Genomic DNA, 25,431 nt, shown 5'->3' with positions numbered 1-25,431 from the left:
TACGAGCCATGTAATATGAGATGTATTAAATGTTGATCCCTATGACAACCAAAACGTATTTATTTTTCCTTTAGAGTTTCGTTGCACATATTTTTATTTTTCTAATATGTTGGTTTTGAGGGAGAAAGTAAATCCCATTGATAATAATAGTAGCACAAGTCGTACGTTTTACGTACAGTTAAGGGATAGCAAGCTACTAACTAAGAAACTACAATATTACCAACTGTTTAAGCATTCTAAGAAAATCGTACCTATGTGATATAACTTATTTGCCTTTTGCAATAATTCAAAAAAATTTTCTTTAGCTGCTCATCGCTTCGATACCACCCCTTCTTTTATAGTAATTCATAGTATTTTTTATAATAAACTAAATGGGTGATTGCTGGTATTTTGATAGTCTCGCCGACTGGCCACACTGACGTGTGTTGATTTTTTGGATGCGGATCGCATTTGATTCTCGGATTTTCCGGCAATCCCTGGCCAACCTACCGCTCGCCGAGATTAAAGCACACCCGCGCCGGCATCTCCAGCACGGACACCCCGCCGGCCAGGCCAAAAGAGCGGGACAACCGAGCAGACGAGCATTGCCGGGTGCAACAAGTTGAAACGAAACGACGACGACGAGAACAAGATGCCGGTGAAGATGTACGATGTGTCGCCGCGCGTTTTCTGCGCCATGCAGAATCTGGACATCACCCTGCTGGCCAGCTATCCGGAGGCAGAGATTCGGCCCGTTCTGCCCTCGCTGGTGCGGATGAGCCTGCTGTCGCCGCTGGACAACACCGAATCATCGATGGAGTCGCGCAAACAGATCCTCGCCGTGCTCATCGGCATCGAGGTGGTGAACAGCATCGTCTCCTACCTGCAGGTCAACTACCATGAGCTGGAGAACGAGCTGAAGAAGGAGTTGCAGGCCCGCCAGAAGTCGGCCTTCTTCGAGGGACAGCAACACGAGTACGGTCTCCAGTCGGGCATCGCACTGGGCTTCGAGCGGGCGGATGTGGCGCGCAAGGTCCGCGTGGTGCTCTCGGAGATCTTCAATCTGCAGCAGCAGGTCTCCGAACAGAAACCCGCCGCCAACTCGGAGATGCTGGACGATGGCATCTATCTGGAGGAGGTGGTCGACATTCTGTGCATTGCTCTCGCCGAGCTGCCCTCCTTGCTAAACATACTGGAGCTAACGGACGCCCTTGTCCATGTACCCAACGGGCATCGCATTATCTGCGCTCTGGTCGCCAACTTTCCGGATTGCTATCGCGACGTTGTGTCCCATGTGATCGCCAACTGCGACGAGGATGGCAGCGATGGCAAGCACCGTTTGATGCTGCTCATGGGGCTCAGCGAAATGAACCCCTCACAGGCGCTGGCCAACAGGTCCATGTGCGTGGACATGCTCAAGGTGCCGTCGTTCATGCTCAAGCTCACGCTCAAGCATCCCGAGGATCTGGTGAGTAGGGTAATATAAACCAGAAAGTCGGTGTAAGAAATTCTTTGCATTTCATAACCATTTCACTTTCAAATTTAACGTTAATAGGATTGTTATATGATCACACCTTTGTAATTGATTTGTACTGTTTGTATAAACATGCATTTATAGTTCAGCTTATCTTTTTAAAACATGTGTACATTTTGACTGAAATATGCATAAAGCAGAAAGGGGGAAATGCCGCTTAGCTGTCTCTCTCTAATTCGCAAAAGCCAACGAATCATATTTGGACCTATGACAATGTTTACAAATAATGAGATAACAATGCAAACTGCACCTCTCCCCACAGATCGCCTTCCTCACGGGCCTACTGCTGGGCAATGACCAGAATCTACGCTCCTGGTTCGCCGTTTATATACGCTCCAGTCAGAAGCGAAAGGGCGACGCACTGAATCTGGTGCGCGTGGAGCTGCTGCAGAAGGTGATTCAAACGACGACCAATGCGGCGGAGCTGCGCGACTTCAATCTACAGGGCGCGGTGCTGCTGCGACTGTACTGTGTCCTACGCGGGATTGGTGGTCTGAAGTTCAACGACGATGAGATCAATGCTCTGTCGCAGCTGGTCACGAGTTGTCCACAGGCGACGCCCTCGGGCGTGAGATTCGTAACGCTGGCGCTGTGCATGCTTATCGCCTGTCCCTCGCTGGTGTCCACCATTCCCCTGGAGAACAAGGCTGTGGAGTGGCTGCAATGGTTGATTCGGGAGGATGCCTTCTTCTGCAAGCGCTCCGGGACCAGCACCTCGCTGGGTGAGATGCTCCTGCTGCTGGCCATTCACTTTCACAGCAATCAGATCTCGGCCATCAGCGAAATGGTCTGCTCCACGCTGACCATGAAGATACCCATTCGACCCAACAGTACAAACAGAATCAAGCAGCTCTTCACGCAGGACCTGTTCACGGAGCAGGTGGTGGCATTGCATGCGGTTCGAGTACCCGTCACTCCGAATTTAAATGGCAACATACCGGGCTACTTGCCGGTGCACTGTATCCATCAACTGCTGAAATCGAGGACATTCCTCAAGCACAAAGTGCCCATTAAGTCGTGGATCTTCAAGCAAATATGCAGCTCGGTGAGGCCAGTGCATCCGGTGATGCCGTCCTTGGTGGAGGTCTTTGTCAACACGCTGATAATACCCAATCCCACCGGGAAGGTTAATATTGATCACATGCACCGGCCCTTCACTGAGGCCGAAATCCTGCACGTGTTCCGCACATCCAAGCTTACATTCTTCGCCGAGGAGCTGCCACCAATGGCGGAAAGTGACGAACTGAGCCAGATCGAGGTGACGTGTCCATTAACCGCCCAGCTGCTGATGATCTACTACCTCATGTTGTATGAGGATACGCGACTGATGAACCTCAGCGCTTTAGGTGGGCGCAAGCAGAAGGAGTACTCCAACAACTTCCTGGGCGGACTGCCACTGAAGTATCTGCTACAGAAGGCGCACAACTACCATCACGACTATCTCTCGCTGTTCCATCCGCTGCTGCGTTTGATTATCTCCAACTATCCGCATCTCAGCATGGTTGATGACTGGTTGGAGGAGCATAATTTGGCCCAGGGCAGCTCCACGGTGGTGGTAAGCAAGCGTGAGCTCAAACCGGAGCAACTAGATCGTGCACTGGCCGCCATCCAGACGAAACCGCATCTGGCCATCCGCGTGTTTAAGCAGCTGCTCCAGATGCCCCCAGAAACGCAGGCGCAATATGGTCAGCAGCTGGTGCAGCATTTGCCGATGGTGTTTGCCAAGTCGGTGCCGCGTTACATCAAGGATCTGTACAACGATATTTGGCTGCGCCTAAACGCCGTGCTGCCCACCACACTCTGGATCATGTCGCTGCGAGCGATTACCAACAGCTCGGATTCGATCAACCGACGGACCTTCGCCAACGAGAGCCTTCTGGAGCCCATGGAGGTGCTAAGGTGGGTTAGCTCGTGATTTCCGTGCGTTCTTTCATATAATTTTTTATTTTTATATCCACTTGTCCAACAGTTGCCCACGCTCCGTGTTCTGTTCGCCTTATCTGCTGATGATTCTGCTGCGCATCCTGAAGGGCAGCCTGGCCGCCTCGAAGACCTATCTAAACGTGCACATGCAGATGCAGCAGAAACAGGTGCTGGACAAGAACGGCATGGTGCAGACGGATGCGGTTTGGGAGGACCTAAGAACCACGCTGATTGCCTCGCAGGAGAGCGCCGCCGTGCACATTCTGCTGGAGGTGCTGGAGTACATGGCCAGCAAAGCATCCGACCGGGTGTCGCATCTGGAGCTGCGTGAGATCCAGGGCATCATTGGCACCTATGTGCATCAGGCATTCATCTCGGAGCCTTCGCTGGCGAAACTAGTGCACTTCCAAACGTATCCAAAGTCTGTTATTCCCATGATTGTGGCCAGTGTGCCATCGATGCACATATGCATTGATTTCGTTCACGAATTCCTCAACGTCCCCGAGATGGACAAGCAGATCTTCATCATCGAACTGACCTCCCACCTGGTGCTCAACTATTCGATACCCAAGAGTTTGGGCGTCTCGAAATTCTGCCTGAATGTGATCCAGACGACGTTGTCCCTGCTGACAGCATCGGCCAAGTGTAAATTCCTGCGCAATGTGCTGCCAGCGATGGTGCGGTTCGTGGAAACGTTTCCCATTCTGGCCGACGATTGCGTCAACATCCTGATGACCACCGGGCGCAGTTTGCATTCGCAGTCGTCGCTGGGCGTGACCACCATGCAGATGCCCCTCACCGAGAGCGCCAAGCTCTGCTCGTACCGGGATGCCCAGCTGCACATCATCATGATCGAGGACGCTTTTAAGGCGCTGGTCACGGCCGTTATGCAAAAATCGGAGCTGTATTAGTTGGATTCGATCCCGCCTTGTTCTTCGTAATCGTGAGCAACCCCTTCTCCCCTGTCACGCGGCTGATTATAATAGTGCTTGTAAAATTTATAACAACATTGACTAGAATAAACTTTTATTGCGAAAATTTGGCGCTTCACCTAATTATCGATAATAAGTCAGCATGTTATCGGATTCTGATTTCAATCGATAGACATTTTTGGTTAGCGAGTACACCTACCATATGTTTCTGTCGTGCCCGGCCTTGCCACCCTTTCGTGCATCGGGCTATCGATATTAGCTAACAATCATCGATATTAGTTCCAGCTCTAGTTTTTGTTGTTGTTAAATTAAAGCTCGGATGTGAGTTACAATAATTGTGAGTAGCGATCGTGCGTGCGTAATTTGCTAATTGGCTGGCATTCGGCATTGTGTTTTGTATCTTGTATCCTGAATGGAGTCAGGACGTTTTTGGACTCCTTTTCCAGTGTGCGTTTACGATGCTGATTCGTAATTGCCTTTTGTATACGTTGAGTACGCGCTACTCCTCTCTCCCCTCGCTCAACCTCTCTCCCTTATCTTGAGTGTGTGCGGCTCTGTGTGTGTGTGTGTGTGTGTGAGTGAGTGAGAGTTTCGTGGTGGGAAAATAATTATTAAAGCAAATACAACAAATACATTTGCTTAGTATTTTGTCAAGTGACTGGCTGGAAAAGCCAAGAAGCACGGGCTTCGAGAAAAAGTGTCGCCGAGGCGGATTAAACTTGAATTCTTTGTGCGCAGCTGCAGGTAATTGTTCACACACACAGAACACACAAACACACACCCACACGCAGCAGGCGAGCACGTAGAGAGCGAGATGCAGCGATGCTGGGAGTGTGTGCGCTAGAGCGGGATGGCTAGGCGGATGCGGCAACAGTGTTTTTCTTTTCTGCAACAAATCTGAAAATTCGTTTCCAAAAATTGTGTGGTGTTTTTTCTCTTGCCTTTGCGCTCTCCCGCTCCCGCCCCACCCGTTTCTGTTTGTAATTGTACCGTTGCACATGCACTTGCATTACTCTCTCTTCTTCCTCCTTGCTTCCTCCTTTCTTTTTGCCTTTGTCGTTGTTGTTATCACTGAATCGTTGCTCTCCGCTTCTTTAGCTGTGGCATTTGCTGTTGTTGTTATTACTTTTGTTGTGCAGCGCGGGGAATGTACAGGAAATCTGTTGCAGATCCAATTTCGCTTCTGCGCTGCACTTGCCCAGCATGTGTGTGTGTGCGGTGTTTGTACGCCGGAAAAACTCAATTAAAGGCCAGTGGGGAATTTATTATATCCACTCTCATTGAAACGCACAACCACACACACCCACGCACACAGTTGCACGCCCACTCGAGGATAACAGCAACAAATTGGAGTGCACTAGCAACAGCAATAGCAACAACAAACACATCCACATCCACCCACGCGCTCTCTCCGCTTTCCACTCTCAGTGACTCTCAGTGACTCTGATTCACTCTCTTTGGAGAGTTGCGCCGTGTCGTTTGCAGCAGCAAAAGCAGCGCTGCGACAGAACAGCAGCCGCAGTCAGGACGGAAAAAGGATTTGTTGCAGACTGACTTTCCCTACTTGCCGAAAATGTTGTATAAAAACTAGCCATATAAATAAATACGAAGATCAAACGAGAAACCGAAAAGAAAGCAGGTAAAACACAAACCCTGTGCATTTGTTGTGAAATCACTATTCGCGGAAGTTCGTTGGCCAAAAATCACATGGAATGAATTTTCGGGTAGCGCCGGCATAAAAAAATCGCTTTCGCGTTTTTCTTCTCCGTTTCTTTTTTTTTTTTTGTCACATCGCAGCAGCCAATCTCTCGCTCTTGCTCTCGCTCTCTTGTGATTTTGGACCCCCAATCCGTGGATGTATCCGTAACTGCGTAGTTGTAGCCGAAAGGAACCCATGACAAAGTCCTAGACTGGCGAAAAGTGTGCGAAAATGTGAAGGTCCTGCGGCCAATTGGAGCAGACGGCGCGGGGGACACGGGGCGATTCTCCAACTCGAAGGTTATCTTGGATAATAGTCATCGCCTGGCATCGCAAGCCAGCCATTTGCCGTGAAAAAGTGACCAGAAATCGACAATTTTCCGCGTGTGTCCGGTGAAACAAAGAGTTTATCTCTGGATAACCAAAGATACCCGTAAGCTGGCACTTCCACGTAAACACATTGGAATATAGTGGGCCGAGCCAAGGTCTATCCTACGCCTTGCCCTTTTCTATATCCCTTTAAAATGGGATATATCTTTATGTGAAATCCTGAAAAGGAGAGCTTTTATATTGTCCTTTCCACGTAATGTCATCCTCAATGGTCGCTAAAACCGAAAGTTATACGATAACAGGTTATCTATCCTAGGCCATTGATATTTTCAAATATTCACTTTTTAACTGATTGAGTGAATCAGTTTTCGATGGATACAAGGTTACAACATTATGTCATGTTAATAGGCATGGAAAAGCCTCAGTAGATAACACCTTATTGATATGATAAGGCGCAATCGTACCTTTGACAAAAAACACATTTCGTAACAATTTGATGTACTATCAGCATTCATCTATGCTGATAGAGTCTATGAACCAGTATCTAATTCCTCCTACCACTTTTGAATCCTTGCAGGAACGTCAAGATGCGTCAGTTTAACATCTCGGTCATTGGACTATCCGGGACCGAAAAGGACCGCGGCCAGGTGGGAGTGGGCAAGTCATGCCTGTGCAACAGATTCATGCGCCCAATGGCCGACGACTACTTCATCGATCACATATCAGTGCTTAGCCAGAGCGACTTCAGTGGCCGGATTGTGAACAACGACCACTTCCTCTACTGGGGCGATGTGCGCAAGACGACGGAGGAGGGCGTCGAGTACCAATTTAATATCATCGAGCAGACGGAGTTCATGGACGACTCCACGTTCCAGGCCTTTAAGGTGGGAAAGATGGATCCATACTCGAAGCGGTGCACGGCCACCAAGGTATTCTCCGCGGAGAAGCTTATGTACATATGCAAGAATCAGTTGGGCATCGAGAAGGAGTACGAACAGAAGGTCATGCCCGATGGCCGGCTCAGTATCGATGGCTTTGTGGTCGTCTTCGATGTGAGTCCAGTGCCCAATCGCAGTGTGGAGAAGCAGGTGGAGTTCGTGCAGAACGTCATCGCCACCATACTGAAGAACAAGAAGCCCCTGGTGCTGGTGACCACAAAGAACGACGACGCCTATGAGTTGTATGTTCGTGAGGCGGAGAAGATTAGCCAGCGAAAGGACTACAAGAGCACCGTGCAGCTAATTGAGACGTCGGCCCACGAGAGCATCAACATCGATTTGGCCTTCCTCCTGCTCGCCCAGATGATTGACAAGGTTAAGAACCGGGTCAAGATCATCTCGTACCAGGAGTCGGCCAAGTCGCGTAAGGAACTGCTGGACACACGATCCGAAGCGGTGACGCGACTAATTCGCAACCAGATCACCGACTATCATATCCTGTGGTCCCAGGGCTCCAAGATGCTGTCGCAGTACCGCGAGTGGAACGAGTTCCTCAACATATTCGGTCACGAGGCCGGGCAGAAACTATTCCGGCGGCACATGAAAAAGCTGCGCGACGATCATCTAAACAAGAAACTGCATCAGTACTTGGACAAGTTTGCCCTGGCCCTGGAGTACCTGCTGCCGGACATTGGGGCTTTAAATATCAGCGATGACGATGCTTGGGAGTGCGCCAGGAACTATCTGCAGAATCACATCGAGTTCGAGCAGTACTTCTTCGAGTGCCCGCAGGCCTCGTGGACGGAGCTGGTGGACATGGACGAGGCGGAGGATGAGGCCCGCATTCCCTTCGATGTGCTGGAGACTTCCGAGGCAGAGACCGTCTTCCGTAATTACTTGAACTCGGTGCAGCAGGACAAGAAAAAAATTGGGTGAGTTGAGACCAAATGTGTAATTTAATCAAGTTTATTTTACAATCGGAGGAGTTTTCAATTACATGCACAGTATATTACTGATTTCTTGTGCCTTTAGTTATATTTAGCACATATAAAACGTTGCTGTACCATTTTATCGCCCTTAGATGGAAACAGCAATTCAAAATGCTACTTGAGGAGTCGGGCTTTGTGACGCCCGGCAAGCAGCTTTCCGAGGTGCGCGTCCTGTTCATGGGACGCGAATGCTTTGAGGCGCTTTCGGAGCACGATTGCCAGCAGATCTACGACATCCACCAGGACGACATCATCGAGAAGAGCAAACAGAATTTTGTGGAGCTTCTGCTGGAGCACGCTCAATATTTTCTACAATTCAAGAACGTGGACAACATCACGCAGGAAGATGTGCGCCAGATCACCGATGTCATACAGGAGGATTCACGCTACAAGATGCTCGATCGCTTGGACCAGGAGCGGCGTTTGATGCTTGTCCAGCATCTACGCTTCATCCACTGCCCCATTCGCGATCACTGCCCCTTCTTCTACAACTGTGTGGATAGCCTGATTGAGGAGGTGTTATCCGACAAGTCGGCCAGCAACCACAAGACGCCCAGCGGCGGTGGCTGGAAGAGTTCTGGCAGCGGCAGTGACCGCACGCTCAATCTGCTGATCGTGGGCTCCGAGCACCTGGCCAGCGATCTACTCAACGACATCCGCATCTGCACCGGGAGCAAGGGCGAGTACATCTACGAGAATCAGACGTATTATCTCAATTACCGAATTGCCAACGGCGACATGGAGGCCTTCAAGGCCATTGATGTCTACTCGAGTGGTAGGTTTGGTGTTCCATAGAATCTCAAATAGGGGCTGGCACCTTATAATAAGTAAAAGCTCACTCAAGTAATTGCACTTAATTGCCCTGCGGCTCACCACGCTCCCAAGATATAGTAGTTAGCTAATTAACGGACTAACGAATTCCTATTGCTGGCATATGATATCATGTTGCTTACTCACAGCCTTTAGATTTTGAATTACTAATTGCTTATTGATGTTGGTTTTTGCTTATTGAAAAAAGATTGACATGCCGCCCTATAACATAAAGAAATGTTTTAAACGCTCCAAGTACTGCAACTAAGAAATTTCGATTCTTTGCAGGTCTCATATGCGTGTACTCCAACCAGCAATCTTTTGAGACGCTCAAGGACAACTTGGAGCGCACGCTGCTCTGCAACCTGGAGCTGGAGGACAAGTTCGAGAACCTGCCGATCGTGCTGGTCTACCAGCCACAGGACCTCAAGGAGAACGAGGTGGAATACTTGCGCAACGAGGGCATGCGCCTGTCGGAGATGCTGCACTGCGACTTCATCGATCATACGCAGAATCACCAGAAGTACGTCTATGACATACTCAACATAGTCATACTGTCGCTGAAGCTGACTGAGATGAAGAGCTACGAGCCGTATCCCTCCAATCACACCGACCTGCGCATCCTGTGCTGCATTTTTTGTGGCGATCAGTACGACATCGAGAACATTGTCCAGCCGCTGGTGGAGGAATCGACGCTGGTCAAAGCCAACGAACACTCCATCATTGTCGACGTCTTTATTGGCGATGCCAAGCGGCGGGTCGAGTTCATTCTCTCCTCATATCATGGCACCAGCCAGTATCGCGATGAACTAATCCATGGCTATATTTACTTTTACTCGGCCAAGCGTCGATCTTCGTTGGCAAATTTAAGGTGAGTGAACTTATCTTCTACGATTCAAGGCGTTTCGAAGCATAAGAGATTTGTTTTTCTTTTCGTTTCACGTGTTTAGCATCCTGGCAGCCCAGAATGCAAACATTCCATTGCAGATTATCGCGGTGACCGAGAGCGGGGGCGTTAATGCCTTCTTCAACAGCGATATTTGCCAGTTTCTGATCACCGAGGGCAATGCGGTGGCCGATCGTTTCAAGGGGAGCTTCATGACCTTCTCGGCTGATCAGTATGTCAAGTGTAAGTGAACGATGGAATGAAACCAAGTTCAATTTGAATCTAACATTGTGGCCCGCTTTACAGTCGCGTTCTATAATCCATTCCTGAAGACAGCCTGGGATAACAAGTACGAGGTGGAGAACCTGCATGTGGAGGAGTCAATTACTTTGGATTCGGGCGAGGGCACGCTGGAGAACTCGGTTAACCAGATGCCACGCCCGCCGCCGCGCCACGAGAGCTACATGCTGTCCAATACGTTGGGAACCGACGGTTCCGGCAGTGAGAATTACGAAATGGCTCCTACCCGATCTCTCAACTCATTAAATGGTGAGTCAATCCATCGAGCCGATGTTCCCGGCTGCCCTTCTCATCACATATGTATCTTTCAATTTGCAGAAGAAAGAGATATATCATTAGATGAAGTCTACGATGACAACGAAAAGCCGAAGCACCTGCATCAAAGTAAGTTCCATGCTGGCCACTAATCCCAAACGACCAAGCCAAATGACCCCACCTAAAGCTAAACCAAACCAAGTTCAATAACAAAAAGAAACCAAACTCATTCAGAATTCGTGTTCCATAGCCAATGAATATATATTAAACATACCCATATACGATATAATTATACATGTTTGAATATTCATCCATTCCATCATCCATTCCATGCATTCATTCAATTATTCATTCATCCGTTTCATTGCCAACTCGTGGACACGAGATCATGCCATATCATATACTTATATGCGCCATATCTATCTATATCATATATATAATGATTATTATTAATTAACGATTAACCTTAACCATTTTTTTATCGATTTATCTCTGTGTGTGTATTTGTTGTTGTCGTTTTGCCTATTGCAAATCAAATTATTTGCTCTCAAACAAACAATACTCAATCAAAAAAAAAACAAAAAACAAAACGAAAATATATAAGGATTCCAGATATTCCCTCCTCCAACAACTCCTCCAGAGCCAGCCCCTCCAGATCATCAGCTCATTACATGCACATATAAGAGTCAATTCGTTTCGGCTTCAGAATCAAGTTTGGAAGAAATAACATGTAATCTAACTATTTGAATATATTTCTCCTATATTCTCGTTTATATCTCTTATCTCTATCTATCTATCTATCTATCTCCCTCTATCTCGTTATCATCCCCTAGAGTTTTGAATTATTTATTTGGTTTCCTCGTTGTGATCACTCGAAAAAAAACACCAACGAATCTTCACCACCCCAATCCACCACGTCAATCCACTCCCGAACCCCTCTTTCTTCCCTTTGATTCTTAATTTTCGGGTAAAGCTGGTGAGGTGACTTCCTTACAGAGAAGTATATCCTGATATTTTGAATTGTTTTGAAAATATTCCGTTTGAATTGTACGAAATAGGAAGCGAATAGACTCGAACTATGATGGATTGTTTTTAAAGCTCTGTAAATAGTTTTTAATATGCAATGCTAACAATTTGGCGAATGGTATATTGCAGAATTTTATACTAATTGTGATCAAGTTGCGTATATATTGCGAAAGTGTATGTATATAAATTCTCCTTCGAATTGTTATGTAGACTATAATAATGTAGAAATCGCCCAAAATTGTATTGAAACGTATAACGTTGAAACGCCAACTTGAGAAAGCTCTAGATTTTTTGTAAATGCTTTTCTGGCATCCTCTGCAAGGATAACTCACCAGATCTATCCAGGCGATCTTAATCAATCGAATCAACGTTCATGTCGCTCCACCAATTGAATGTTTCTACCCGCTCCTCCCGGTTTTTTTTCGAATGTTCTTTTGCTATGTTAACTCTTCAGTTTCGTGAGCCCGTACTGTCTGCCAGTAAAGCTGTTTATGTATATATTCCATGTGCCCATGTGTCCATGCTGCCATGCTGCCATGTTGCCATGTTGCCATGGTCCCCGACCCAGCAAGCCAGAAATCCAAACCCCATACCGATGGGAATCGATTGTACAGATGTTCTTTCGTTCGATTGCTGTTCCCCACGTTCTCTTTTTGCTTTGCTCAATCTGTTCCTATTACTTTTTTTTCTTGTGAAATCACTCGTCGGAACTTGAATCCATTTCAAATCTGATGAATCCGGTGTGTTTGCTCTCGTTTTTCTCGTTTCCCGACAAGCAGCGGATGTCAGCGGGTCCAAGGATTCACTGGCCACCCACGATGCAGGTTAATCTCACGATTCACTTACGTTCTAGACACTAGATTAAGTCCTTTTCTGTTTGCCGCCTGAAAATCCAATCGAACCAAATCCAATCCCCGGCACGAATCCCTCGAGTTTAGTTAGCTGCTTGCCCGTGCAACTTATTGCGTATTCTGTATATATTGGTTAAGTGCTGCATAACTTCTTGAATATAAAATGAATAATATTTTATTTGCGTGAATTTATTTAGAGGCTTGAATCGTTTTAATTCAGATCAATGCAAAATGTATTTAAGCCCTTAAGTTAGCTGAACTTCATGTCTTATTCATATTATATATTTACAATGATTTACAATGAATAAGTAATATTTGCATTTGAGTTGCTCACTATTGTTGATAACAGCTAACATAATAATAATCATATTTGTGACGCAAATAACTAGAGTTCATATTAAATTCATTATTCATTATATATCAAGTGACAATTGTGCCCCGACCGATGCATTTATAGTTTGTGACGTTTCCACGAAGGGAATCTCGTCCGATTGGGCTAATTGTGAATCTCTGCTTCTCTCCCCCAACTAAAAATCGCATGGATAATTTAGAGTGGCTGGAGGACAAGAGTGATGGGCGGCGCAACATGAACAAGAACTTGATTTGGAACAACTTCAGCGGATCCACGCATGCCTACACCACCGGTCGCCGGCACATCGACTCCAATCTGAACAAAATCCGCCCGAAGGGACCCAGTCAAACGCTCAAAGTGGGCGAGGCGCCCAGTCGCAATTGCCCGGCCATGAGCTCCTCCACCTTCACCCTGCCCACCCAGCAGCCGGGCAAGCTGAACATGAAGAACTTTCAGCTGGTCAGCGATGCGGTGGCCAAAATGAATTTCACCGGCTCCGGTTCGGGCTCGGGATCTGGTTCGGGATCGGGCAGCACTGGACTGGGCCTGGGTCTGGGTTCCGGCAGTGGCTGCATGGGGGACTCGTATCTGGAGCCGGGCGACAAGGACGGCAAGCGGTACGATCATGCCCAGTTGGATGGCGAAGATGAGGATTCCGAGGAGCTCGCCGAGTACGAGCAGATCTACGAAAATGAAGGTACTGATGCCAGGGAAACTCTTTTGCAGCGCATCATCGTCTCGCTAGAACTAACTCCTAACTCCTAACTCCGAACTCCTCGCCCACTAACTCACCCAAATCACTCACCCTGCACACACACAAGCTGATGACTCCACGAACTTGATGCTAACAGATCGAAATTATGTATGCTTTGGTATTTTTGAATTTCATGAATACCCGCGAGTTGCTGATCTTTTTATCGAAACGAACGCATTTGTTTTTAAGAATAATGTGTATTTTGCGCTCGTTTTGTGACAATCATGGAATGAGTAGTTTATTTCGGTTCCTTAGAGTTATAGAAGGCAGAACCAAATATTGCTTTTGTTTTTTTCCCTCCGAAATTTGATAATTTTTAGTTATTCGACGATGCATCACATAATTTAGATGTGGAATGTTGGGATCAAGTTCTCTTTGGAGTAGAACAGAATTGTGTCATTGATTCTCGAACAGAGCATTGTCCTGTGTCCCTCGCTGCTCCCCGAACCAAGGGGAACCCTCTTCTCAAACCAATCTTTCATGTCATCCGCAGACTGCACCGAATCAGACAGCTGTGCCAGTTCCACGGAGCGACGGGTGCGCCAGCAGAATGCCTACTACAAGGCCAGCAAGAAGCCGGTGGCCGCCAAGAAGCAGAAGAAAAAGAAGGTGGCCATCCCGGTGCAGACACCGCGTGTTCCTCCGTTCGGCTCCTATGTGAGTCCGCCGGAGATTCCGCTGCACTACCAGCGCATGGCCGTTGGCGGGCCAGGTGAGAAAAGTATGTGTCGTGATTTGTGCTTATTTTTTGCTGTATATCTTTTATGTATTACATTTGATTAATTTCTTAAAAGTATTAAAGTGTCTTAACCAAATACAAATACATAATATCTAATGCATTGTATTTTCCTTGAATACTCACAGAGAAACCAGAGCCTTGCGTTCCGGAGTTCATGAAGAGCGACAAGTCGCCAGAGGTGGGTGTCCTTGAAATAATATCCACTTTTGCACAACTTAAACTGACCATTGTTATCCTTCTCCACCTGCAGTATTCCATGGTGCCAGAGCTGGCGGGTGCCGGCATCTTCGGTGCAGAGAATTTGCCCGAGTACAACATGAACCAGGCCAAATGCTTGAAGGACTTTGAGAAGCTGGAGAAGCGGCGTATCAAGGAGGAAACGGCCAGGCAGCGCAAGCTCCAGGAGAAGGAGAAGGAGCAGGAGAAGAAGCTCAAGCGCAAACTCAAGCAGAATGCCAAGGGCCTGGTTGAAACCGCGGAGGCGCAATTTGGCAAGCTGATGATTACCTCCGAACAGGGCGAGATCCCCATCTTCCTTAACAAGTGCGTCGAGTTTATCGAGAAGGAGGGCCTGGACTCCGAGGGCATTTATAGGGTGCCCGGAAGTAGAGCGCACGTCGACATGCTGTTCCAACGCTTCGAAGAGGGTAAGAGTGTCCCACCGAATGCCTGCTGCTTACAGTCACATCGAATTTATAATGTTTTCAAATCCAGATACCAATACTGAGATTGATGCGCTGGACATACCCGTGAATGCCGTGGCCACGGCACTGAAGGACTTCTTCTCCAAGCGCCTGCCCCCGCTGTTCAGCAAGGACATCATCAAGGAGCTGGAGGAGATTGCCGGTATGTGGCAGCCAGCATGAAGTCCCTTCGAATGCGTCTAACACTGTTTTTACTTGAAGGTTCCCGAGGCGTGGGCAATTCCAAGCTGAATGTTGAGGTCAAAACGGACCGGAGTTGCCGCTTGATAGCTTTAAAATCGCTGCTCCAGAAGCTACCGCCCATCAACTTTGCCATACTCAAATACATATTCCAGCACTTTGTGCAGTAAGTTGGGGGAGGGGAATCCAATGTCTCTGTTTCGTTGATATTTACATTTGTTTATGCTCCGCACAGCGTATCGGACAACTCGAAGCTGAATAGCATGGACAGCAAGAACTTGGCCATCTGCTGGTGGCCCACACTCATACCCATCGACTTCACCGACATGGGCCACTTTGAGCAGCTGCGTCCGTATCTGGAGGACATTGTCCAGACAATGATTGACCAGTTCCCGTATCTGTTCTGCGGCAAGGACGCTTTTGTCATGGTCTAGGCCTAGATCCCCGCCAGGCCATGGCACACTGGGACTTCTACTTGACCGCCGGACGCGAAGCCAAAACGAGATAGTTAGATTCAATGTGCGTTTGTGTATGAATGTGGGCGCCAGTGAGATGTGTGCCATGTGTGCTTTGTGTTTTTTGGGTGATCTAAGGAGCATATTAGTAATAGCCATAGGGAGAAGGAGGCAGAAGGAAGCAGGAGGCGTTAGCAGGAGGCAGCCCATCGATCGATCGATTCATTGAAATGAGGATCAGCAGCCAGGCATATACATACATATTTATGATAGTATATAATATACTTGGGTCTATTGTGTGCAGTGTGTGATTCGTGATTCGTGATTGTGTGTGCGAGCGTGCGAGCGAGACAACAGAATTTGGCTAAGTAGGGTATATTTATTTTTTATATATACAATATATATTTTGTATCGATGGCTTTGTTGTGTTTCCGTGATATATGTAAACGCGTCAAGTATTTTCTCTGTGTGGTGGTGCGTCCCTTTTGTCGTTGAATCCATTGAGTGAGACCTCCCCTCGCCGCCCCCCATTCCCCGCCCCTCGGCCACCGCCAGCCCTCTCCCCCTCCTCCTCCCACCATGGCACCCGCCACCCACAAACGCTCCTCCCATCACGAGGGGCGGGGCGGGGGCGCCAACGACAACGCACAAAAACAAGAACATAACTAAAAAGTAAAACAAAAAAAAACAGACAAAAACAACAACCAAGATATATATGTATGAAAGCATGGGGAGATATCTAGTATGATGTCAGGAAGATGCAGGAAGATGGTTAAATAAAATTTACTGTGTATCTGTGTATGTTATAAATGTAATTGTAATTGTATGTTAAAAATAATGGGCGATCAGCCAACCAATTTCCACATAAACACAATAGCGATAATGCTAGATATATAATATATATTTAAATACCACTAAATGTCTGTGTGTCTAGTGTAGGTGAAAGTAGGCGAGGTGTTGAAGGCTTTGGGGAGAAAGGACAAGTGAAGAAAGGAATACACTAAAAAAAAAACAAGGAAACAAAAAAGAAACCAATAAGAACAACCGAGCAAAATCTAATTTTCGAGCTAAACTAAATGTGCATCTCAGTGTGTGTGTCTGTATATGTATGTTTGTCATCCAACTAGATATATACACTATATAATTATATAGCTAACATATAAGCAAGAAATGATAATTACTACGGCAAAGGAAATCTCCCACAAAAACTACAAATAAAGTTTAAAAAATAAAAACAAATATACAAGTAAATTGAAGCGATGCGATGCGATGTGAAGTGAAGTGATGAAGATATAACTCAAGTTTCCCCCACATTCGAATCTCCACTGATTGTCTAATTGATATTTGCATTAGCCAGGCATATAATCCTTAATGTAATACTCTCTATCTGTCTCTCAAAAACCAAAACCAAATTGTGTGTATGTGTGTGTACCGTATCGAATTAGTGAAAAAAACAACAAATTATACAATTTCTACCCATGTACGCATATATTTTAACTAAAAGCGAGCAGCAGATTTTCCACAAACGCTATTCCAACAGGCAGAAGGAACGACTAAAAAATGCAAATCGTAAACAATTGTAGACAACATACGCCTAAGTGTTATTCCTTGTAATTGAGCATTAATTTTTTATATACAAACCGAAACCTAATTATATATTTGTGTATCTTGTGTCTGAAACGGACCTCAAACTCAATGGAAGAAAATAACGCGAGATCTGTTGCCAAACAAAACATAATAATAAAAACAGAAGAAATAAGCGCTCCAAATGAAATTTACAACAAGTAAAGAGAGAAAAAGAAAAGAAAAACTTAACCATTATATAGTATAATTTGTATAGATGTGTGTCTATTGCATTATTTGTACACGTACATATATACGCTAAACTGAAACAAAAACATAACAAAAAACAAGCAAATATGTCTAAACGAAACAAAAAAAAAGCAAAACAAATCGAACAAAAAAATTGTAATTGACGTGATGTGTAATGATATTTTTAAAAGCAAATTTTATGCCACGCCCATGCCACGCCCCCTTTTCCAACCGAAAAGGAGACTTCCCCAAAACGAACCCTTCCCGCGCAGAATCCACTCGCTGGATGCCCGTCCCGCATTCCCAGCTCCACCACTCACATCCATACATTAGGATTCTGGATGCCGGAGACGCCATGTCAGATGGGTGACCACCGCTCCTGGGCTCCATCCGATGGGCGGGCAGCGGTGTGGAGCTGCCACAACCGAAAGACGAGGGAAAACATGATGAAATCAAATCAAACGAAAAACAAAAATAATAAATTTGTGGGCATTTTCCAAATATTTGTGAAGCATTTGGACAGCGACTTTTTACTGGGGGTGAGAGAATCATTTTAAAACGTCCTAGTAGATACAATTGTATCCATTCGGTTGGTCCTAGGAATAACAAACGTTAATCTTCAAAGCACGACCACATTTTAGAACTTATTTATAGTTAAAGTTTAGTTTCCTTTAACTGAGCCCAATTAAAATAACATCGCTAATTGAAGTATCAATAAAAACAAAGTTCTATTAAACTACACGTTATGTTTACAAAGTAATTTGCATTAATTTATTCCCCACTTAGCTACCCAAAAGACTGGCCGCTATGGCCTCCGTGTCCATTAGAGTCATCTTATTCGTCAGCCTGGACTTTTTGTAGGCGGGTTCATCATCGGAGTCGTCTTCGCCGCCGTCGGCTTCCTCATCATCGGATGCATCGCTCGACTCTGATTTGGATTCAGCATGCGCGTCTTCATTTTGATCCGAAGCATTAGCCTTATTTTTGTAGACCTTGTCGGGATCCGGCAGCCAGGAGAGGTCCACTGAATGGTCACTCTCACTGGCAGCATCTTCGGCATTGTCATCATCCAGCTGCTCCTCTTCCTCGTCGCTGCCCTTGGCCTCCTCCGTCTTCTTGCGCAGCTTCTCCCGCTGCAGTTTGTGCCGCTTCTTGACCAGCTCCCGGAACCGCTGCTTGTCGTATTGATCCTCCTCGGTGAGCAGTGCCTTGGACAGCATTAGATTGATGCCACCATCGTCGTCGTCTTGGTTCTCTGTTCTCTGCCTGGCACTCAAAGCCTTCATTTGGCTGCGATCGTCTGCCATAGTTTCGCCCTCGTCATCAAACTTCAGCTTGGAGTTGACTTGCAGGTTCTTCTTCAGCGCCTTTTTGGCCAGCGAGGCCTTGGTTACCAGCTTTTCTCGCTTGGGCACTACAAGTGGGGCCTCTGCCTCATTCTCTGTGGCTTCGTCTTCGTCCAGTTGAACTGGTTCTCCTTCCACATCGTGATCCTTACGTTTCACCTTGATAAAGTCTTCATCATCACTGTTCTCTTCATCCTCGTCACCGCCGCCAAAGCTCTGCTGCTTGGTCATCTTGCTAAGCACTGGATTGGTATCAGTTGTGTTATCACCTTGTTTGTTCTGCTGCTGCAGCTGCTTCTGGCGCCACAGGAATTTTTCGAGGAAGGGGACACGCGGCGTAACCGCCAGGCCCAGCGACTGAGCAAATGCATCTAGATCCAGGCTAAACACATTAAACAAGCGCTTGTTGCGCATCAGGAACACGGATTTTATGTAGGAAAGAAAGGCGCGCTGGGCGGTGGCCCTCAGCTCGGGAAATTGGGCCAGAAAGGCCTCGATCTTGACGCGCGGCGAGAATAGCTTCTTGGGATCGATTTGTACACAACGAATATCAATATTCAACTGTTCCTTAAGTGCACCAATCATGTACTCCTCCTCACTGGGTGTCAAAACCAACAGACACTCGCCGCGTGTCTTGTTTCGCGCAGATCGTCCAGCTCGATGAATGTACTGTGAAACATCCTCGGGGCAGTCCAACTGCACCACCCAATTGACCGCAGGAAAGTCCAGACCTCGCGATGCCACATCAGTGGAGAACATGACGACGTGGCTTTTACGAAGGAAATCCTCGTAGATGGCAATGCGACGATCCTGATGTAGGGTTCCATATAGAGCCAGCAGCGGGCTACCCGGCCGCAGTTTGCAAAATATCTCGTACAGGTACTTGGCTTGTTTGCAACTGGATACGAACACAATGATCTTTTGCTTCAAATGGTTCTTGATGAACGACCACAGCATGGTGATCTTGTCCTCGAGGTTTAATACCACATAGCTCTGTTGTAAAAGCTCGGGAACTGCCAAGACGGCTGTGCTCGGTGCCTTCTTCGTACTGGAGCTGGGTTCTTCACCTGGCGTCGCTCCTCCATAGCCTACGTAGACCGGATCCTTCAGATTAAGCCTCGCTAGATCCTGCACCGTATTCGTTTGCGTGGCCGAGAATAGCAGTGTTTGGCGCACAGGTGGAAAATTTTCTATGATTGAGTTCAGGGCCTTCTGGAAGCCCATATCCAAACAGCGATCGGCTTCATCCAGGACCAACACCTCCATGGTGCTCGTATTGAAGAGCGGATTCTCGTCCATATGCTGCAGCAGTCTGCCGGGTGTGCAGATCAGTATGTTGCACTGATCCATGCGAGTCCGCTCGAACTTCAGGTTCTTGCCTCCGATGATGAGGCCGGCGGAGAAGTCGTGGTGCTTGCCCACCTTTTTCAGTGTCTCGAAGATCTGGTAAGCCAGCTCGCGGGTGGGCGAGATGATGATTGCGCCAACGCCATCGGTGCGCGACCACTTGTTCATGAACAGATGCTCCAGAACCTGCAATAGATGAACCATTGTATAACTTGCATTCAGCAACTTCTTTCGGAGTAGCGGGTGGACCAACTTACGGGTATGAGAAAGGCCAGTGTCTTGCCACTGCCTGTGACGGCCGCGCCCAGCACATCCTTGCCCTGCAGAGCGGGTCCAATGCTGTCCCTCTGCACCTGCGTGGGATGCACGAACTTGGACTCCGCCAGTGCCTTTTGGGTCTTTTTGGACAGCGGAAACTGGGCGAACTTCTTGATGGAAGTGGCATCGATCTCCGCATATTTGGCCTGCAGTTCCCGGATCTCCGCTTCGGTGGCGGCCAGTCTCGACTTGTTAAGCTCCTGGCGCGGACGCTTTTGGTTGTGGTCGCCACTCTTCCGGCCACCAGGAGCTCCTTTGCTCTTGCCAGATCCCGGCTTGAAACGCGGACCCGATTTGCCGGGTCCCTTGGGTTTCTGGCGCTGCATACCCTTTGTTTATTGGTCGAAATGCGCTCGATTCGAAATGTATTGAAATTCGCACGCGGTTGGAATTACGGGTGATAGAAAAACCGATTCATAAATCGATTCATACGTATTTCAAGTCGAATGTATCGATTAATTCCTACCAGTAATTTTGTACCACTGTTTTTAAAAAATTGGAAAAAATGCTTGTAATAATATTTTTACTTTAGTCGATCTCTTCAATTCGTTCTTGCAACATCCCATATATATTCCAAGTAAATATATATAATATTCATAGAACTGCATATCTTGCCTTCGTGCATTTGCCGTTTTACTGTCTGGTAACACTGCAAAGTGTACAGTCGTCGAAAAACTATTGAAAATTTGTTTTTCTGGTACGCGGCAATCGAAGTAAACAATTGTCCATTTGCTTTCCGATCGGAATCGCCATCGATTCGCGGAAAGGACGCTGTCGCACAAGGGAGCACTAACGGATACCCAGGAGCAATATGGCCAAGCTGGGAAGGAAAGTGGCAGAAAATAAACGCAGGAACGGAGTTGCCGCTGAGAGCGAAAACGAGGAGAAGGATCCGCAGGCATCCAATGAGAACACCGGGTCCTCTAGCACCACACGTCGATTATCCAAGAAGCCGGCCAACAAACGGAAGGCTTCACTGATAGTGGTCTCTGGAACCGAAGACAGCGATGACCAGACCTCCAACTCCAACGCCGCGGATGTATCAACTCCAAGGAACAAGCGCAAGGTGGGCAGGGCTAGGAACGTCACCAATTCGGCCATCAAAAATGGTAAGAAGAACGTTATAGAGGATTCGGAGGACGATGTCAATGATTCGGACTCGGTGGACGTGAGTGCCGATGGCTCGTCAAAGAAGCCGGGGATCAAACGCAAGACACGACGATCAGTGCGCACTGCCACCGAAGATAGCGATGGTCTGCCCACCACATCCAGAGCCGCCGCAGATGCATCTAGTCCAATCAAGAAGCGCAAGCTGGGCAGGGCTAAGACTGCTTCCGCCAAAAATGGCAAGAAGGCCGCTGACGAGGAGTCGGAGGCCGATGACGATGTGGACATGGATGATGACAAATCAGCCCCACCCCAGGTGAGACATGAAATTGAAAAAAACTTAAGCATACTAGTTCCAATAAGAACTTGAACCACAGTTCTTTCTGCAACATTTTGGTCAGCATAACAAAACTACGAGACCTAAAACCGTTCAAAACACTCCATTATTTTGAATGTCGAATTACCAATACATGTTGTAATGCTAGTTCCAATAAGAACTTGAACCACAGTTCTTTCTGCAACATTTTGGTCAGCATAACAAAACTACGAGACCTAAAACCGTTTAAAACACTCCATTATTTTGAATGTTGAATTACCAATACATGGTGTAATACAAGTTCCAATAAGAACTTGAACCTCAGTTCTTTCTGCAACATTTTGGTCAGCACATACAAAACAACGAGACTTAAAACCTTTCAAAAAACTCCATTATGTAACAAATGTTGTAAAAATGTTGGCGTTAACCATCGTAGAAACATTACAATATGAAACTCGTATTACAATATGTAAGTGGAGAGTTATTTCTTTATATGGAGCTTACCATAGCCAAAAATTACTCGCACATTCAGATTCATTAGTTTATAAGATATTATTTTGATCTATTAACTCCAACTTTTTTATCATCGTTGTTCTGCAGAAGGTTGCAGCAAAATCGAAGACCACGCAAAATGTTAAAAAAAGCAAAGGACGAGGTCGAACGACCGCCGGTACCAAGAAAGTCGATGCTCCAACCGATCCTGAAAAGCAATGGGAAGTGGAAAAAATAATTGATCATGTAGTCACCAAGGAGGGCGATATGTTTAAGATTCGATGGAAGAAGTATGGACCCCAAGATGATTCCTGGGAGCCAAGGAAAAATCTGGCGTGCAACGCATTAATCGAAAAGTTCATGAGGGAAATAATAACCCAGAAGAACGTTGATGTCAAAGAGCTGCGCGAATCGCCAAAAAAGACTGAGCGACTAGTCGATGAATGTTATCCCAGGACCAATCTACACAATCGTATTGAACGCTCCTCGAAGCGGTCTGCCGCCAAAAACCGGTGCGTTTAATATCTCTATATACAAAATAAGGTTAGAATAATGACACAGCTCTAAAGTAATTCGTACAATTATTTCATATTTCCAAAGTTTTCAATTTATTTTCAAATGCCCAGTTTTGTCACTTTTCATTGCAATGATCATTTTTTAATATCACGTTTCCAAAATTTATGAATACTTTCAGTTTCTTTACCCCTTTCGTTGCACTGTGTCTTATTTCTTTATTTTAATTATAATTTTGATACCCACACACAACCGTTTTACTTATATTCACATTTTTTTTACTCATTCTTACTTTTAGCATTTTTTACGGCGAGGATTGAGGAAAGGCAACGGCCCCGCCTTCTTGAAGACATCGTCTTCTTTTTTTTTTTGGTTGACATAGATTCTAAGGACCTAATGACCGGTGTACGTGGAGAGGTGACCCAAGGCGGATCTAGTTGAATTTTAAGAAACTCTTTCCCCATTCGTTCTTGGTTTTAAAAATGTTGGCGAAGCCAAATCACCTCGTGTCCACAATGCTGACGATTGGCAGGCACATCTACGGCAACACAATACAAAATATATAATTCGGATTTTAGCACATAAGTAAGGACTGGCGAAGGATGGCAGCACAGTGCATATATGTAGTATTATAACTGGTTTTGCTGCACTCAACCAGCGTAGAATGTAAGCCTGAATATCTGTAGCTTTAGTGGTATACTTTGAGTAATTGATGTCCATATTGGCCAATTGTCGCAGCTGAAAATAGCCTCTTAACTACTCTTCCAATCATCTCAATTCATAATATACGTTCATACGTACGTATGCAATAGTACACACCAAGTAATAACATAATAAGTAGCAAGGGAACTTTGCCGTTTCTACTACAGAAAAAAATCATTAAATGTAAAAAACCCACTCGTGCTTTTGTCTTTCATTGGGGTTCTGGCGATCTTCCACATCTAGTAACTTATACTAGTCTACGCTTTCGATTTTCTTTTGGGAGTTTTTATTTTACATTTAAGGTTTCAAACTGGAAAAGAAAGTCTTTTAGAATTAATAGGGTGCTTCCACAAATAATTCAAAAATCCTTTATCAATGACCACTAAGAGTTGCTTAACATTTATTTAACTTTCGTTCGACAATCAGTGATAGGTTCTGCTCCTTGCTCATCCTCTACAGACCGGGCTGCAGACCGAAGCCAGGTCCCTTGGGCTCCTCGCTGAGGGAAGTGGGCTCGCCCTTTGGCTCGCTGGCAAAGCGTCCGTTGCGTGGGCCAGGTGGCGATATCTTATCCGCCTTCAGGTCGTTGAGGATGTCCTGCATATCCTTGGCCGTCAGATCCTCCTGAAAAATGAAGGAAACGCTAGAAATGTCGAATGGCACAATCTAATCTCATCAATCGAATTCAGCATTTTAAAATCGAATCTTTGGACGAGGATGTAAGTGCATGTACCATCAAATGACCAAGAAACACATTTTGCAGCTAGAATTGCTTACATAGTAGTCATCGTTGATCGCCACCATTGGCGCATTGACACAGGCGCCCAAGCACTCGACCTCCGAGATGGTGAACTTCTTGTCCTTGGTGGTGTCGCCGACGCCGATGCCCAGCTGCTTCTTGCAGGTCTCCAGGATGTCGTCCGATCCGCGGAGCCAGCAGGGCGTGGTGGTGCACACCTGGATGTGATACTTGCCAGTGGGCTTGCGCATGAACATCGTATAGAAAGTGGCCACCTCGTAGACGCGCATGTTGGGCAGCTGGAGGATCTCAGCCACCTTGTGCATGGCGGAGATTGGCAGCCAGCCGTACTGGCGCTGTGCCAGATCGAGCAGCGGGATCATGGCGCCGCGCTTGTGCCCCTCCGGATAGATGCTGAGTATGGCCTCCACGCGCTTCTTGTTCTCCGCCGTGAACTCGAACGGGATATTGGGATTATCCTCCGGTGTGTCGCGATGGACGAACAGATTGTCGCTGGCCCGGGCACTGCTGGTGGCAATGGCCCGGATGTTGGCGCGCTGCAAATAACAACACATATCCTTAATGTTATTGTTTTCCTGTCGCGAATTATATAACCCGGGGAACAGGTTGACTCCCCCGGGCTGCCACCGCAAATGACTGGCTAGTTTGGTTGGCTGCACTACTCACCACGGCGGCCAGCGTTTTGGAGGCACAGTTTGTCAGCATTCTGGCGTTTCCAAAATAATGAAAAGGCTGAAAATTTGCTCTTATGTTATGTGAAGTCCGTCGGCTGCTGTCAGTTTTTTTTTTAACAAGCACCGCTTACAGCTGATTTTCGGTGGAGCGTTTTCCAACACTGGCGTTTGTCGTCAGAGAAAAACAAATCTTTACATCTCTTGTACAACAATTTGATCTATTAATCACTCCTTCGGTGATTACAGTCATTTAGGATTTAAAAAATATATGGGTTTTATAAAATATTTATCTAGTACCAATATGGTTGACACTTAAAAGACATTAAATGCAGATTTTCCTTCTTAGTTCTTACAGCATTACAAATATGTTTTTTAACTATATTTACTATATAGTTAACTATATTTTAAC

General features: G+C 46.4%; 5 protein-coding genes across 18 annotated transcripts; 3 read left to right on the top strand and 2 right to left on the bottom strand.

The window, feature by feature from the left end:
* Positions 1–398: 398 nt before the first annotated feature.
* On the top strand, positions 399–4,472 carry LOC6550195 (integrator complex subunit 2). Its single transcript, XM_001977548.3, has 3 exons — positions 399–1,447; positions 1,776–3,412; positions 3,483–4,472. The coding sequence occupies exons 1-3, from the start codon at positions 632–634 to the stop codon at positions 4,345–4,347; spliced, it is 3,318 nt and encodes a 1,105-aa protein (XP_001977584.1). The 5' UTR covers positions 399–631; the 3' UTR covers positions 4,348–4,472.
* A 138-nt stretch (positions 4,473–4,610) lies between these two features.
* Positions 4,611–16,897, top strand: LOC6550194 (rho GTPase-activating protein 190). Of its 14 annotated transcripts, none has more exons than XM_026982203.1 (17): positions 4,621–4,705; positions 5,012–5,112; positions 6,974–8,266; positions 8,416–9,098; positions 9,422–10,004; positions 10,084–10,262; positions 10,326–10,568; positions 10,638–10,703; positions 11,179–11,304; positions 12,380–12,424; positions 13,003–13,500; positions 14,051–14,278; positions 14,422–14,474; positions 14,547–14,943; positions 15,011–15,142; positions 15,202–15,346; positions 15,416–16,897. In XM_026982203.1, the coding sequence occupies exons 3-17, from the start codon at positions 6,984–6,986 to the stop codon at positions 15,612–15,614; spliced, it is 4,860 nt and encodes a 1,619-aa protein (XP_026838004.1). In that variant the 5' UTR covers positions 4,621–4,705; positions 5,012–5,112; positions 6,974–6,983; the 3' UTR covers positions 15,615–16,897. The 14 variants fall into 14 exon arrangements, with proteins under 14 accessions (XP_015010818.1, XP_001977583.1, XP_015010812.1 ...); XM_026982206.1 differs by having other exon boundaries at positions 4,665–4,689; XM_015155332.2 differs by lacking the exon at positions 5,012–5,112 and having other exon boundaries at positions 4,611–4,705.
* A 1,253-nt stretch (positions 16,898–18,150) lies between these two features.
* On the bottom strand, positions 18,151–21,087 carry LOC6550193 (probable ATP-dependent RNA helicase DDX10). Its single transcript, XM_001977546.3, has 2 exons — positions 20,398–21,087; positions 18,151–20,326 (listed from the first exon to the last, which is right to left on the bottom strand). The coding sequence occupies exons 1-2, from the start codon at positions 20,782–20,784 to the stop codon at positions 18,230–18,232; spliced, it is 2,484 nt and encodes an 827-aa protein (XP_001977582.1). The 5' UTR covers positions 20,785–21,087; the 3' UTR covers positions 18,151–18,229.
* A 76-nt stretch (positions 21,088–21,163) lies between these two features.
* On the top strand, positions 21,164–23,782 carry LOC6550192 (micronuclear linker histone polyprotein). Its single transcript, XM_001977545.3, has 3 exons — positions 21,164–21,881; positions 22,482–22,885; positions 23,185–23,782. The coding sequence occupies exons 1-3, from the start codon at positions 21,270–21,272 to the stop codon at positions 23,204–23,206; spliced, it is 1,038 nt and encodes a 345-aa protein (XP_001977581.1). The 5' UTR covers positions 21,164–21,269; the 3' UTR covers positions 23,207–23,782.
* A 171-nt stretch (positions 23,783–23,953) lies between these two features.
* On the bottom strand, positions 23,954–25,214 carry LOC6550191 (NADH dehydrogenase [ubiquinone] flavoprotein 2, mitochondrial). Its single transcript, XM_001977544.3, has 3 exons — positions 25,015–25,214; positions 24,366–24,884; positions 23,954–24,212 (listed from the first exon to the last, which is right to left on the bottom strand). Exons 1-3 carry the CDS (start codon positions 25,051–25,053, stop codon positions 24,042–24,044), a joined length of 729 nt encoding a protein of 242 aa, XP_001977580.1. The 5' UTR covers positions 25,054–25,214; the 3' UTR covers positions 23,954–24,041.
* Positions 25,215–25,431: the final 217 nt, after the last annotated feature.

Source organism: Drosophila erecta, unplaced genomic scaffold (assembly GCF_003286155.1).
Source record: "Drosophila erecta strain 14021-0224.00,06,07 unplaced genomic scaffold, DereRS2 tig00000126-arrow-pilon, whole genome shotgun sequence".
NCBI lineage: Eukaryota > Metazoa > Arthropoda > Insecta > Diptera > Drosophilidae > Drosophila > Drosophila erecta.
This window is presented reverse-complemented; position numbering and strand designations above follow the sequence as displayed.